Source organism: Dendropsophus ebraccatus, chromosome 1, assembly GCF_027789765.1.
Source record: "Dendropsophus ebraccatus isolate aDenEbr1 chromosome 1, aDenEbr1.pat, whole genome shotgun sequence".
Lineage (NCBI taxonomy): Eukaryota > Metazoa > Chordata > Amphibia > Anura > Hylidae > Dendropsophus > Dendropsophus ebraccatus.
This window is the reverse complement of record NC_091454.1, coordinates 146898590-146913185: the sequence shown is the minus strand read 5'-3', so window position 1 is coordinate 146913185 and position 14596 is coordinate 146898590. Positions and strand designations below refer to the sequence as shown.

The following is a 14596-nucleotide window of genomic DNA, read 5'->3' as shown; positions in this document are numbered from 1 at the left end:
TGGACAGTCCTGGATTATAGTAGGAGGACACTGGCCATATCTGCAGTGTTGTGGACAGTCCTGGATACTAGTAGGAGGACACTGGCCATATCTGCAGTGTTGTGGACAGTCCTGGATACTAGTAGGAGGACACTAGCCATATCTGCAGTGTTGTGGACAGTCCTGGATACTAGTAAGAGGACACTGGCCATATCTGCAGTGTTGTGGACAGTCCTGGACCCTAGTAGGGACTCCATCACTAGCCTTGGACCTCCACCTGTATAATAGATTATATACAGAGCTGTATCACATCAGTGAGGTATAGTTTATTAGGTATGAATGGATATAGATGGAAACCGAGCCCAGCACGGAGAGATACATATATCACCTCCATGCCTGCACTGCCAGCAGAGAACACGTGGGCGGAGCTACTGACAGACGCTTCCTGTCATGTGACGCGTCCCGCAGCCAGCTACCGGTGACAGTCAGTGAGGCTCGGGCTGTGCGCGCAGGGAGGCACAATGTCCGCGGATCTGCTGGGCTGGTGTGTGGGAGAACTGGAGCGCCGCTTCGGCCTGAGTGTCAGCGAGGACATCGTACAGTGAGTGCACCGGGAATGGTTTCCCCCGGCACTAGGAGGGGGCTGTACTGTCACGTCACCTGGCAGGGTAGTGTAGAAAGTTACAGGGGTCCAATAGTAAGAGATCAGCAGAGGGGCCGGATGGAACTACTGATCAGGAGGAGTGACTGCAGAGAGGAGTCTCTGTCCTCCTCCATATGGACAAGGCTTCTCTGAATGTATGGATCTCTGGGGGCTTCTCCCAACTCCAGGAGTTCAGGGATCTGTGGACAGACAGGCCACCGGCCAATGAGCCCCAATCAGCCAGACTTAAAGTGCTTTTAGGGTATGTCGGTATGTCTTCGGAATCCCGGCCGATCACCCTCCATGGATTCCACAGATTGTGGCTGCGCGCACCTCCGCTGGTCCCATAGGCTTCTCTGGGTTGGCAGATTCCATTATCCGCCCAAAGAATAAGCAGGTTCATTCTTCAGGTGGATGGCAGAAACATTCAAACCATAGAATGAAGCCTATGGGACCAGCGGCGATGCACGCGGCTGCAAGCTGTGGAATCCACCGCTGGTGATCCGCCAGGATTCCGTAGCGTGGACATACCCTGACGCAGCGCAACAAATCGCGAGGCCGTGTTGCAGGAAGAATTCTGATATCATTAGTGTGGCCTAGAAAACTGACAGCTGGGGGCTGCGTTCACACTACGTATATTTCAGTCAGTATTGCAACCAAAACCAGGAGTGGATTAAAAACACAGAAAGGATCTGTTCACACAATGTTGAAATTGAGTGGATGGCCGCCATATAACAGTAAATAACGGCCATTATTTCAATATAACAGCCTTTGTTCTAAAATAACAGCAAATATTTGCCATTAAATGTCGGCCATCCACTCAATTTCAACATTGTGTGAACAGATTCGTTCTGTTTTTTTTAATCCACTCCTGGTTTTGGTTGCAATACTGACTGAAATATACATATACTGACTGAAATATACGTAGTGTGAATGCAGCCCAGATATGTATATATTGGGGTCTATGAAATGTATATACCTGTGCTGTCAGTTTAAAGATCATTAAAGGGGAACTCCGGATAAGAAAAACTAATAAAAGCACATTAAAAGTTATATAGATGTGTCTATACAATGTATTACCGTATCTGTGCGGTTCTGCCACACTGGTAGAAATTTAGGAAGTGAAAAAAATGGCCTCTGTGCCAAGTCACATTGTCTCCTGCTCCTGCTATCCCCCCTTAGGAGACAAATCTTCCATGCCTCTGTCTCACATTGTGTGTGTTTGCTGAGATCAGGCTGATGATACAGACAGGGGGCAGGGTGTGATGTCACAGGAGACTTGGTTGGATCCCCCAATCCCCCTAGTGATTCACCATCTCTTACTGGCCAGAAGCTGGTGCATAACTAAATTTACTGATTGTGATGGGTGGGGGACTGTGATGATCAGCTGAGGGAAAGCATTGCATACTGGGAAACCAGAAAGGACAGAAACACAATATGGAACAACCCCCCCAAACAAATGGATTTTTGGTACTTTCAAAACTGAGGTAGACAGGTAAGTAATGCTATATGCTTCTGCAGAAGTTTCATTTTTTTTAACCTCTACCTGGAGTTCCCCTTTAACCACGGTAAAAAGTGACCATGATCATCTGTTTGGGACCTGCTTTGATACCTATCTTTATTGGCCGCACATTTCTCTGTGTAATGAGGGTTTTTTGCGGCCAAGAAAGATAAAGGGAAACGGACAGCACAGATATATACATATCCTAGAACTCCATATATACATATCGGTGCTGTCAGTTTCCAGATCACAAGCAGCAGTCTTTACTTACCAGCCACGCTGCATGTGATCCAGCATCTGGCTCTCCAGTCCTCCGGCCGCTGCTGTAACTTCAGGCCCCGCCTCCTCCTCCGGCTGTTAATCATTCTGAAGATACAGCTGGGGCGTGGCCTGGAGAGCCAGATACCAGATCACAAGCAGTGTGGCTGGTGTGTATAGACTGCTGCTTGTGATCTGGAAACTGACAGCACAGCTGTCTTTTTCCAGGGCTGCATGAGCAATACAAGGATATAGGCACTGCAAATGAGCCGCCAATCTCATGGATTGTATCTCTTTGTAGCTCCCACTGCTGAGAAGTCTCTTTCCAGAAGGACCCTTACATCCATGCTGCTTGTGATCCAGCATGTCTCCTCCAGTCCAGCCACCGACTGTATCTTCTGACCCTGCCTCTTCTAGTTGTAAATCATTCTGGAGGAGGTGAGGCTTGACAGTACAGCCGGCAGCCAGACTGGAGGAGATGTGCCAGATCACAAGCAGCACGGATGTAAGTATAGACTGCTGCTTGTGATCTTTATACTGATGTACACATATCTGTGCTGTCAGTTTTCTTTCATCGTTATCGGGCTCACATTTTCTATTTACAGAGGAAGATGATGAATTTGAAAGCCTCCTTTAAAGACCTGACCACCTGAGGATCAGACTTTTTCCCCATCCTCGGCTAATTGGTGTCACTTTTACACGAGCCGACTATCTGCCGCAGGAGCATTTCTAGCAATGTTCCTGGCCGATAAGTGGCCTGTGTAAAAGGGTAAATCAACTCTCAGGAGTGACCTGTGTGTATAGAACAGGCCTCCAACCTGCGGCTGTCTGTCTATTGCAAAACTACAAGCGTGCCTTCACAGATACAGGTTGTCATAGTATGCTGGGAGTTGTAGTTATGCAACAACTAAAGAGTTACAGGTTAGGGAGACAGAGGCTGTTAGGGCATGCTGTCTGCTTTCCTAACTTAGGAGAATGCTTTTACTCTCTGATGCAAAGTGTGAAAGAGTCCTTGCTAAAGGCCCTATTCCACCAACAGATCTGACGACAGATTATCTGCCAAAGATTTGGCTTCAAATCTTCAGATCTGTTGGTGGAATAGGGCCTTAAGCCACTGATGTGCAGCAAGCTGGTATGCCTCCACGCCCCTCTTCCATTTCTGCTTGGGACTCCAGCTGACTGTCAGTGAAGCAGGGTAAGGGATGGGACGGGGAGTGAGGAGGCATTCCAGCCTGCAGCACTTTAGGGGATTTGAAAAGACAACTTGACACTTAGCATCTGGGAGTAAAAGCGATTTGTTATGTTTGGGAAGCATAGACAGATAAATGAAAGGCACTATGTGTCTCCTTGACCTTACAGTGTCAGCAGTTTGAAACTTGAATTGCAGCTGACAGATTCCCTTTAATGAGCTGGGGCAGTGTTGGTTTCAGGCAGATTGATAAATCTGGGCCTCTATGTCAGTCCTGCAAACAGTTAAGACTTGTTTGCATAAAATACAGTTTTTCTTCAATGCAAAGTAAGTGATTGGTTTTAATTCTCTCTGATTTCTAAGCGATAAAGAACTTGTACTTTACTTGTGAAAACATTAGATATCACTGTTGCTTACAGGTACATCCTCTCCATCGATACAGAGGAAGAAATTGAAGAGTACATACATGACCTCATCCAGGGCTCTGATGGCCAAAAACAAGACTTTATCAATGATTTGAAGATACGCTGGCAGAGAATAAGAAATCCTCACAGTTCTTCCTCAGCACCGATCAGTAGGAAAGATGGTGAGTGACTGCATCAGAAATGTAACTTTTTCATGTGTACACTGCATTGCACCCTAAATCTGTGTTATTATTATCAACAGACTGCACTGTAAGGGTATGCTCACACTGAGTAAATGAAGCGGAATTCCCGCCTGCCTCATTGTCACACTGCTTCTCTATGGGAGGACATGTCAATTCTTTGCGTGGAGAGCGTCTAGAGCGAAGGCGTGTGAGCCGTCTCATAGACAGGCTATGGCACACTGAGGTAGGCGGGATTCCATAGCATAGATCAGTGTTATCGGCGATCTATGCATAGAGCCTGCCTGACAGCAGACTCTATGCACAGATCGACGAACCGACAGGACGGAGGTAAGGAGCTTACCCCTGCCCATCGGTACAGGTCCCGATCACTCAGTGACAGAAGTTATTAATGAGACACAGCTGCAGGATCGCTGCTGCCTCTCATTACCTCCGGCCCTGGACACACTGATGTTTGCAGGACCACTCTCACTGCAGCGGTCCCACACACATCAGTAAGCCCCTTAGTCAGGAACGTATATATACATTCCTACTGTTAAAAATATGGTAACATAAATGAATGTGATTCTCAATATTAAAACCAAAATGTTCATATGTCAGATATGCCAGGCATGCAGGGGTTATCCTTTACAGACCAGACGAGAAAAGGCAGACGTAAAGGAAGAAATAAGCTGGATCCTCTTCCAACATCTGCTGTGACTGCTACACCTTCTGAAGAGGTAAAGACTCCAATGGACTTGGCTAAGGTAAGTGCAGACATCATTCATTATATAAGATTTTCTACCTGAAACAATAAGTATAGTATATGATAATCATGGATAAAAACACTAAAACACTACCCTCACTTTATCGTTGTGTCACAAAATGTAAAAAAAAAATTACATTCAGGTAAGCGTTGTCAATACTTTTCTGCATTATGCCTCTTAACATTTCCCTTCCGGATGGCTTTAAAGTGTACTTGTGATATATTTATTTATTTATTTATTTATTTATTTATTTTTTTAATCCTGGCTGATTTTGTTAAATTAATTCTTTAGAGTCTTGACAAGGTGACTTTAGTACTCTTACTCATGTAATCGAGCCCTTAAGAGGCCCCACCATGGTGCAAAGCTATTTCTTATTCTCTCCATTCTCCAGAGCTTGGCTTTTCAAGGCAGTATTAAGGAATGAAAGAAACAACAGCACAGCAAATAAAGGGTAACACTAAGCATTCTGCTGAGAGTAAAGCCTTGAGTTTCCCTTTAGGGACAGTGTTAAAGGGGTACTCCTGTGCTGATTATAAAAAAAATAATCAATCTTAAACATAGTTTTTACATTTACCATTCCTCCGGAGTCTGTCTCCGTTGGTGGCTCCATTTTTTTCTTTACTTCCTGGTTTGGGCTTTCCCATGATGCACCTAGTCTCCTGTGATGTCTAACTGACTCTGTAGAACTGTTAGATGGCTTACAGCTTGTTCAGCCAATCAGAGCTGAGTAACCTGAGTCATCTGACAAAGAGAGGCTGGCCTAACAGGGCTTAGACCTGCCTCCCTCTTGATGATGTCATTGTCACAAATGGCTGCCACAGAGCAGCCTGGGGTCAGAATGAGTTTACTTAACTTCCTGGTGGGCGGTTGAGGAGGAAAAAGATAGGGAAGGGGGCAGATAGGTGATTGAAGCATATTACAAAGTTATATAACTTTGTAATGTGTTACAATTACTGGGAAAAAGCTGTTTCGCTGGAGTACCCCTTTAATTCTCTGCAAGACAGAGACCAGCTCACAAATTGCAGATACACAACCCAGGCCTGTTTCCCTATTTCCTGCACACAGTACACAGTTAAGCCCTGCTTCCCACTTCCCGTGTTACCTCTCATTGTCTTTTTACTATAGATAGACTGAGCCTAGCAGCAGATAGCAGATTTCAGATAAGTAAGACACCTAGTGGTCAATGGTCAAGACTTTGGACTTGTTTTCCTGTTGTTAGGCTTGGTTCACATTTCCATTGTATCATCAGTTTTATCCAGTCAGCTAATGTACATGAATGGATCAATTAAAATGGATGCAAGCTTTTTTTTTTTTTTGCAGGATCCATTTATATTAATTCCTAAAAACAGACCTTTTCCATATGTTTGCTTTCATTTACACATCCATTTATGCCTGTTTTTACATAATCCATTTTTTTTTTTTTTACAGATCCTCGGGTTGTTTGTGGGGTCTGAAAAAATGATTTCAAACCATGTAAATGGAACATTGATCAGTTCACATCCCTCACCATAGACTTCAATAGAAAAAATGACAGTTTTTTTTCTGTTTGATGTCTGTTTTTTGGACAGAAATAAAATTTGTGCAATCCACCTTTTTTTTTCTCCATTAAAAAAATGAATGGACGTAAACAAATGCAAACTGATGCAAATAAATTACCATGTAAAACAATAGCGAGTTAGTGGAAAACAGGCGAAGGAGTAATAGAAATGTGAACCCAGCCTGAAGAGTCATTTTTGGTGAATGACCATTAAATGCACCAGAATAGAGCATTGAACATCTCACGTATCATCTTGTAGCGAACAATGCTTACATTATGTGTGGGCACTGCCCCTATAAAGTATTGTAACTTTTCCATGTATATGGAGGCCTCCTGGAAGGGAGATAGATCAGGCATGTTCCATTTCAACTACTCAGTTCCTTTTTTCTTGGCCAAGCATTCATGTGTATGTGTCTAAAAGACACACCTCTGACTGGTAACAGTTGCCAATTTATTCATCCGTGGGTAATGAAAGTATTTACTAAAACAGGCAATGTCTGGATAGGTCACAGATCTACTACCAGACTGGAGAGGGTAAAAGAAGATACAAGATTTCCAAGCTTGCTTTCTACATACAGTATACTACAATACAATAGTCACGCAGTCCTAAGCAGTTCAGATTCATTGGTGTATTTTATTTATTTATTTTTTTACTTATTGCCCACTTATATTTGCTACATATAGTCAGCTAAGTTGACATAACCATATATTTTAAGGGCATATGTAGGGTTAGAAAAACATAGTTTTTTTTGTCTAGAAACAGTGCAACATCTGTCAGATTGTGTTCAAACTTGTCTCCATTCACTTTAGTGGAACCGATCTGCAAGGTGTTCTGTGGTCAATTTAGTTAAATTCTTCCTATGCTAATGTGTCCTATTTCCCACCAGCACGCTCAGGCTCAGGAAATGGCTGCCTTATCATCCTCAAAGAAAAAGCAGAAGTTTGTTAACCTGTACACCAAAGAAGGACAGGATCGCTTAACTGTACTGATCCCGGGCCGTCATCCCTGTGAATGTCTGGCCCAGAAGCATAAGCTTATTAATAACTGCATAAATTGTGGACGCATTGTGTGTGAACAAGAGGGATCAGGACCATGTTTGTTTTGCGGCAACTTGGTAAGGCTCATTAACGAAACATGTAAGGGTTTATTTTTTAAATGACAAAATATTTCTATGGGGTCATTTGCCATTTTGTATCTTTAGTATGGATTAATGAGGTTTACCGTCAAAGTAAGTGACTTGTAATTTTTTTTTCTGGTGTACTTGAAAAATGTGTGCTACAATTCAAATGTATACTGTGTCACGTGATGCCATTGCAAACAGCGGGCTTTTTTTGTACGTATTTTTGTTGGATAGTGATGCATTAAAATGTGTGCTAAAGAACTATGCATAAACTTTGCCTAACAAACATCACAACAACTAGGTCATTAAAACTTATGAAACGTTGCAATTGGTTCTATTTACCATTTTAACTCAAGTCTCACTGCTAGGCACTCTAAGCTGTCTGTCATGTTTACAGCTGCTGTCTAAAGGCTCTAATACATGGAACGATTATTGGTCGTATTCAGCCAATTCGGCCAATAATCGTTCCGTTTAGTAGAAGGCAACGATTAGCCGACATGAACGATGTTGGCTGATCGTTGCAGTCGTTTGTTTTTCAACATGTTTGAAGACAAACGACTCATACAGCAATGATCTGCTGCCGTCGCCCTGCGGAATAGGAGCGGCGGCAGCAAACAGCTGCTATATGCTGGAAACTCACAGCGTGAGATCCGCTGCAAATTCGGTACGTGTGAAGGTATTTTTAATATTCTCTTAATGTCTGACTTTATTTCATAACATTAGAAGAAGTTTGTATTTTTTCACTGGGTGATTGTGGAAGTACTGGGACTCCTACATCATGCATAAAAAGAAGATGAGGCTCCTCTGTATTTTCAGTACTATGCCTCTTTAAAGCAACTCTGTCCCCCCCAAATTACTTGTACCTTTGGATAGCTGCTTTTAATCCAAAATCTGTCCTGCGGTCCGTTCGATAGGGGATGCAGTTATTGTCCTAAAAACAACTTTTAATCCTGCAACGCTGTGTCTAACGGCCGGGGCTTACATTTGTATATGCATTAGGCTGGCACCACCTCTCTGTCCTTCCTCCCCACCCTCCTCAGCATTAGGAATGATCCAGGAACATTTACTGCTGTTTGAGCTTTGCACAGGTGTCTTAACGATCCAGCCCATGTTCATTATGCACACAGGTGGGGAATAGGAAGCAATCTACCTGGAGCATTCCTAATGATAGGAGGGTAGGGAGGAAGGACAGAGAGGGTGTGCCAGCCTAATGCATATACAAATGTAAGCCCCAGCCGTTAGACACAGCGCTGCCGGATTAAAAGTTGTTTTTAGGACAATAACTGCATCCCCTGCCGAACGGACCCCAGGACAGGTCATGGTTTAAAAGCAGCTATCCGAAGGTACAAGTGGTTTGGGGGGGGGGGGGGGTGTCAGATTGTGGGTATACAGTCATTTTAAAATAGTGGTCATGTAGAGCACTGCAGTATGGCCTTTAAGAGGTTATCCAGCGTGGGGGCTATTTTTAGATCTGGCATGGAGGGGGTGGCTGAAAGAAAAGACGTCCACTCACCTCCCCGGTTCCGGCGGCGGCTCCCGCATCGCGGCACTCCGGTGCCCGGTTCCCGGCCGCTTCCGGGTGTCTGACGCGGGCCCGAGACGTGACGTCTCAGGTCCGCTCAGCCACTCAGTGAAGATCCCGCCTCCTTCACTGAGCTGAAAGCTGAGCAGTGATTGGCTGCTGTGGACAGTTTGCACCAGTCTAAATTTTACACCCTTTGATAAATCTCCCCCTTTTGAGTCCAAATGTGTTGGAGCTGTGGTCTAGGGTAACTCATCTGTCTAAAGACCTATTAGTAGTTCATCCTTTGGTTCAAATCCCCTGATCGAAATAAAATATAGGTCTTCAGTTTTTTACTTTTTTTTATTTTATTTTCTCATTATTATATAATTTTTAAGGCTATGTTCAAACACAGTATTTTTGCTCAGTACTTTGGTCAGTATTTTGCAACCAAAACCAGTCAAAAGTGTCACTGTCATCATCAAAAACTTTGACATGTCTCTATGACACTCAGACCCGGACCAATCAAAAACTTTGACATGTCTCTATGACACTCAGACCCGGACCAATCAAAACTTTTGACTTCTCTATGACATTTTTTATGGTGATGGGGACACTTTAACATATTATTTTGGTTGGTATACTTTTATTCTACATTGCATTTCCATGTTTTAAAGTAAGAAAACAGATAAATAATGCTACAAAGGTATGAATTCTAGAATACAATTATTCTGTTAGACAACATAATGTATACATTTTAGTGAAGTAAGTTTTTTGGGAAGGGGGTGTCCTACAAAATTATAGTTTGTCATTATTTTAATAGCTAAAGCACATTGGCACATAAGGCTACCACTTGATGTAATTGTTCTCTTACTGATTCCTCTTAGGTGTGTACAAAAGAAGAACAGGATATTTTACTAAGAGACTCCAACAAAAGTCAGAAGTTACGAAAGAAACTATTGGGCGGTAAGCTAGATCTGTGCTAATATGACAAAATGCTTCACTTCAATGTCACAGATCCTGACAGCATACAGCCCCAAAAGTCTCCTCTTATGATTTACTACAACTCTGCTTTTATACCTAAATGAACTGTGGGCAGACCAGACCAGACTGTTTTTGTCTAGGACTGATTAATATGGACAATTGTTAGGTATTTAATAATAATTTTCAGTGGCTGCTCTTAAAGGGAATTAATCAGCATAAAACTCACTATAAACCTAATAAACCATGCTAATGCAGCTCCTAGCACTTTTGCCAATCATACATCTACATGCCTGAGTCCCTTCCTGCAAAGCCCCACAAAAGTACTTTGATTACCTCCCAGGCTGTATGCAAATTCGGTTTAACTAGGCATCCGATTGCTGGGGCCAAAGTAGTCACAGCCCTAGGGCTGTAATCATGTGTCTCAGGGTGTGGCTCACAGCCCAGTATCCACCCATGCCAGCCTCTGTGTGACACAAGAAGGATACAGGGCTGTAAATCACACCTAGAGAGGCATGATAAATATTGCAGAAGGTCCTGTTGCATGCATCTTTTTGCCTTTAGGGAACAACGGAAGTCTTTTGCAACTGTGTTGCATTGCCGTTATTACCCCTTCAACCCCTAAGGGATATTTTTTTTTTTTTAATTGATGAACATATTTCATTACAGGTGCTGAAACAAGTGTAAAAACTGATCTGCTGCCGCATCAAGAACTGCGACTTAAAGAAGGTCTAGAAAAGGCCATGCAGCATCGCGATAAGCTCCTGGACTATGATAAGACAAGGTATTACTTTTTGTTAAACTACTATAATATACATAATATACCTTCAGGAAATGTCCAGCATGATTAGTTCTTGAGAGAATATAGTTTAAAGGCGCGTTCACACGTACAGGATCCGCAGCAGATTTGATGGCCCAGATTAGATTCAAAGCAAATCTGCAATTTTAAATCTGCTGCGGATGCTGTACGCGTGAACACACCCTTGATGTGGTTTTTGACTGTTGCTGTCCAGGGTTGGAATACTGGCCTTTAATCTGACTGAGGAAAACATCTGCTTGGAGTTTGTATGTGAGTGTCATGTATATTGGGGAATTTCCCAGATATTATGGTTTTGTCTTTAGAACAAACAGAAAAGTTAGGGAGATAGGTAATCTAGCTTTTATGGGGAGAAGGACTTATGTAAATGGGTATGGTCCCTGTACAGTGCTGCAGAATATGTTAGTAGTACACACCAATCATCCAATAGTATACAGAAATCAAGTAAATAGTATACAGTAATCAAGTAAATAACATTGAATATCTCATAAAAATTGCCCCTGTAAAGAGGTGGTGCCAGTGGCGTAGCTACCAGGGTCGCGAGGCCCCCCTCGCCACTGCACTCTCTCTTGTGACCGCAAGCATTGTTTTGCTTGCGGTCACGAGTCCAGCTCTTTTCCCCGTCTGATGCGCAGCTGCCGGGGGTGTCCCGTCCTATCCCCGGCATCGCGCGCATCAGAGAGCTCCCCCCCCCCCCCCGTTAGGTCTCTGATGCACGCGCTGCTGGGGATAGGACGGGACAACTCCAGCAGCCGCGCATCAGACGGGGACAGACCAGGAGGCGAGAGGCTCGACGGGGGAACGGATTGCAGGTGAGTTCTGTTTTGTTTTTTTTGTTTTTTTTTTGAGAGGGGGGCCATTTATAAGGGAGGGGGAAGAGGGGGGCCATCTATAAGGGAGCGGAGAAGAGGGGGGCCATCTATAAGGGAGTGGAGAAGAGGGGGGCCATCTATAAGGAGGGGGGAAGAGGGGGGTAATCTATAAGAGGGGGGAGAGGGGGGCCATCTATAAGAGAGGGGGCCATCGATAAGGGAGGGGGGGGCAGTGGGCCATCGATAAGGGAGGGGGGGGACAGGGGGCCATCTATAAGAAGGGGGGAGAGGGGGGGCATCTATAAGGGAGGGGGCAATCTATAAGGGAGGGGGGCCATCTATAAGAGGGGATTATTCAGTAGCAGTGGTGGTGTTAGTCAGTATGTGGTGGTGTTAGTCAGTATGTGGCGGTGTTAGTCAATATGTGGCGGTGTTATTTGTTACTTGTTATCCGGTACTGTGTTTTATTGGTCTTAGTATACAGGATTTGGTCAGTAACAATATTTGTGTGTGTTTATGTATATATATCTATATATATTATATATACGTATACCAATAGCATCATTCGGTCGTAAAAGCCGGGGGGGGGGAGGACCAGGAGACATTAGCTACGCCCCTGGGTGGTGCTGTACCACTGCCTCACGGGGCCTGAGTGGTATAAGCCCTCCCTTGGTCCCAAACACTTGCCTGTTAAAAGTTTGTTGGTGTAGTCCCTCTAGTGTATGTTGCAGGAGTCCAGGATGAACTTTACCACTTAAGTGCTTTACTGAAAACGTTTCTCAAAGTGACAGCACAGCTTAATACTCTGCACAAGTTTGAAATCTGGGAACTGCTCATGAGTGTGATATCCAATTCCCTTTAAAACACTTGGGTGATAGCTTTGAATAGTTTAGACTTAAATAAGGACAGTCTCTGTAGTATGCTTTAGGTAAAAGACTTTGTAGATTAGATAGGGTGCTAGCAGGGGGACCTGTTTAGGCGGTGCAGAACTCTGTTAGGGTGACCTCAAGGAGTATTCCCCCCCAAAAAAATTATTTTTGCATTAATACATTGCCCACCCGTAGCTTTCCATCTTTCCAATATAAGGTTATTATGGATTCTGCACAGTTTTGCTGTTATCTAGGTGCCCCCACCCCCACCAATTGCATAGAATCATCAACTCTCAGTCCAACCCGACACGCTCCCTGCTCTTGGTCCCCGGCCTCGGAGTCTGCATCACGTGTCCTCAGTCTCTTCAATGGGCCGGGTTAGTGCTTCTAATCCAGTCCACTGAAGAGAGGGAGGACACTGACACGGCTGCTGCTGATCACTGACTCCCTCTCTAAAACCAGCCCCCCCCAGCTCAACTGTTTGCCAGCTTGCACCCGTCCTCCCTCACCTGGTGGCATCTGACCGGATGGTGGGCATATCAGCTCTGCTACATCATGTACCAGTCTGACATCAGCATTGCATGATGGGAGATGTAGTTTTTAGGCCAGCGCCATGTTGGATATAGTTTGGCTTTTTAAAAAACTTGTAACTATGGAACGGAAGCAGCTAGAAAGACGGGAAATGGCTCAAAATTCTCAGGGGGACTTGGTGAGTAAGACTAGGTAGGTTTGGGAGCATTTTATTTTTTTAGCTCTTGGGGGGGATACCCCTTTAATACTGGAGACTTGATAGAAGAATCCCATACTCACAGTTTAGAGAATACCGCCTCATGCCATAAGGCATCATTGAGTGCCAGATCCAGGAACATGGGCTTCGGGCTTCAACAACCGGGCGTAACTAATCCCTCAAGATTCCCCGAGGAGGTAAACACTCTCTTGTGCAGTCTATTCAGGAACATTATCGGGATACACTACATCACACTGACTAAACTTGACCAATCTTTCTATATATAGAGTTACAACTGAGCTAATCCCCCATTGGTAGAGGAACTGAAAGGTGACTCGACACCCCATTGGTGGGAACTTTCTAGAATTAATATTTCATAGGGAAGGGAATGGGAGCTGTCATGCATTCACACTCTTGTGCATGTAAAACATCCCATAACATCAACAATGCATTAACCCCAGTTAGCTTTCAATGTGCTGGAAAAGAACAAGGTAATACTCAGTGGCAGCATCTTGTGGCCGACCAATAGTAAGACATCTCTGAAACTATAATACAGAAAATACCAATGTAGCAGTGTTAGGGAGTACAAGGAAACTACTGGAGCACAGTAAAGGCACATTGGTTCCAGGCCATAGGCAGCCATAGGACATAGACAGCAAACGTAGTCTGTTTTTGACGTTGATGTGTTGGAAACTAGAAAAAGACACAAGCATACGGATCAGTGCATTTTTGCCAAATTGTGATGGCTAGGTGACTGGGTCAGATCATGGAAACCCAGGGCTCATTGATTAGTGAGGGAAGTAGAAGTAAGTCAATCTGGTCTGATCTCACAGAAGAGATACTATACCACAATATGCTGAAAGGGTTGATTATTAGAAAGATATCAGAACAGACAGTGCATCACATTGTGCCGTGTATGCTGCAATGTAGCTGTTGGCTGATCAAGGTGACCATGATGCCCCCGGTATTTCTGAAAGCACAGACACATTAATATCAGAATTAATACATCAATATAATAGCACATTTTTTTTGGAGCAAAGTAAAAATGTGGCCTGGTTTGATAAATGGCAGGAAATGACACAAGAATAAACTGTAGGAAGAATTTACTAAGATTTACTAAGGTGTCTCCACCAGAATTTTGGCTAAAAAGGTGTTGAATTGGACATTTCTCTACATTTATTATGCATTTTAGATATTTGTCATATGGCACAAAAGTGGAGTGGTATATGCAAATAAGGGGCACACATTGCACCAAAAATGCACTGAAAATTCTGACAGACTTCAAGCAAAGTAATAGCTGGTGTAAACTAC

At 43.8% G+C, this 14596-nt stretch overlaps 1 protein-coding gene across 3 annotated transcripts in view; it reads left to right on the top strand.

Annotated features, from left to right (window-relative positions):
• Positions 1-444: 444 nt before the first annotated feature.
• Positions 445-14596, top strand: part of TRIP4 (thyroid hormone receptor interactor 4) — a 28798-nt gene continuing 14646 nt past the window's right edge. For 2 of the 3 annotated variants that reach the window (XM_069956444.1, XM_069956443.1), the window contains exons 1-6: positions 445-580; positions 3990-4156; positions 4775-4920; positions 7345-7572; positions 9967-10045; positions 10730-10844. In XM_069956444.1, the coding sequence (XP_069812545.1) occupies positions 501-580; positions 3990-4156; positions 4775-4920; positions 7345-7572; positions 9967-10045; positions 10730-10844 (815 nt within the window). In that variant the 5' untranslated portion in view covers positions 445-500. Of the gene's footprint in view, positions 581-2015; positions 2118-3989; positions 4157-4774; positions 4921-7344; positions 7573-9966; positions 10046-10729; positions 10845-14596 lie in introns of those variants that run through there. The other variant, XM_069956445.1, reaches the window with a different exon arrangement.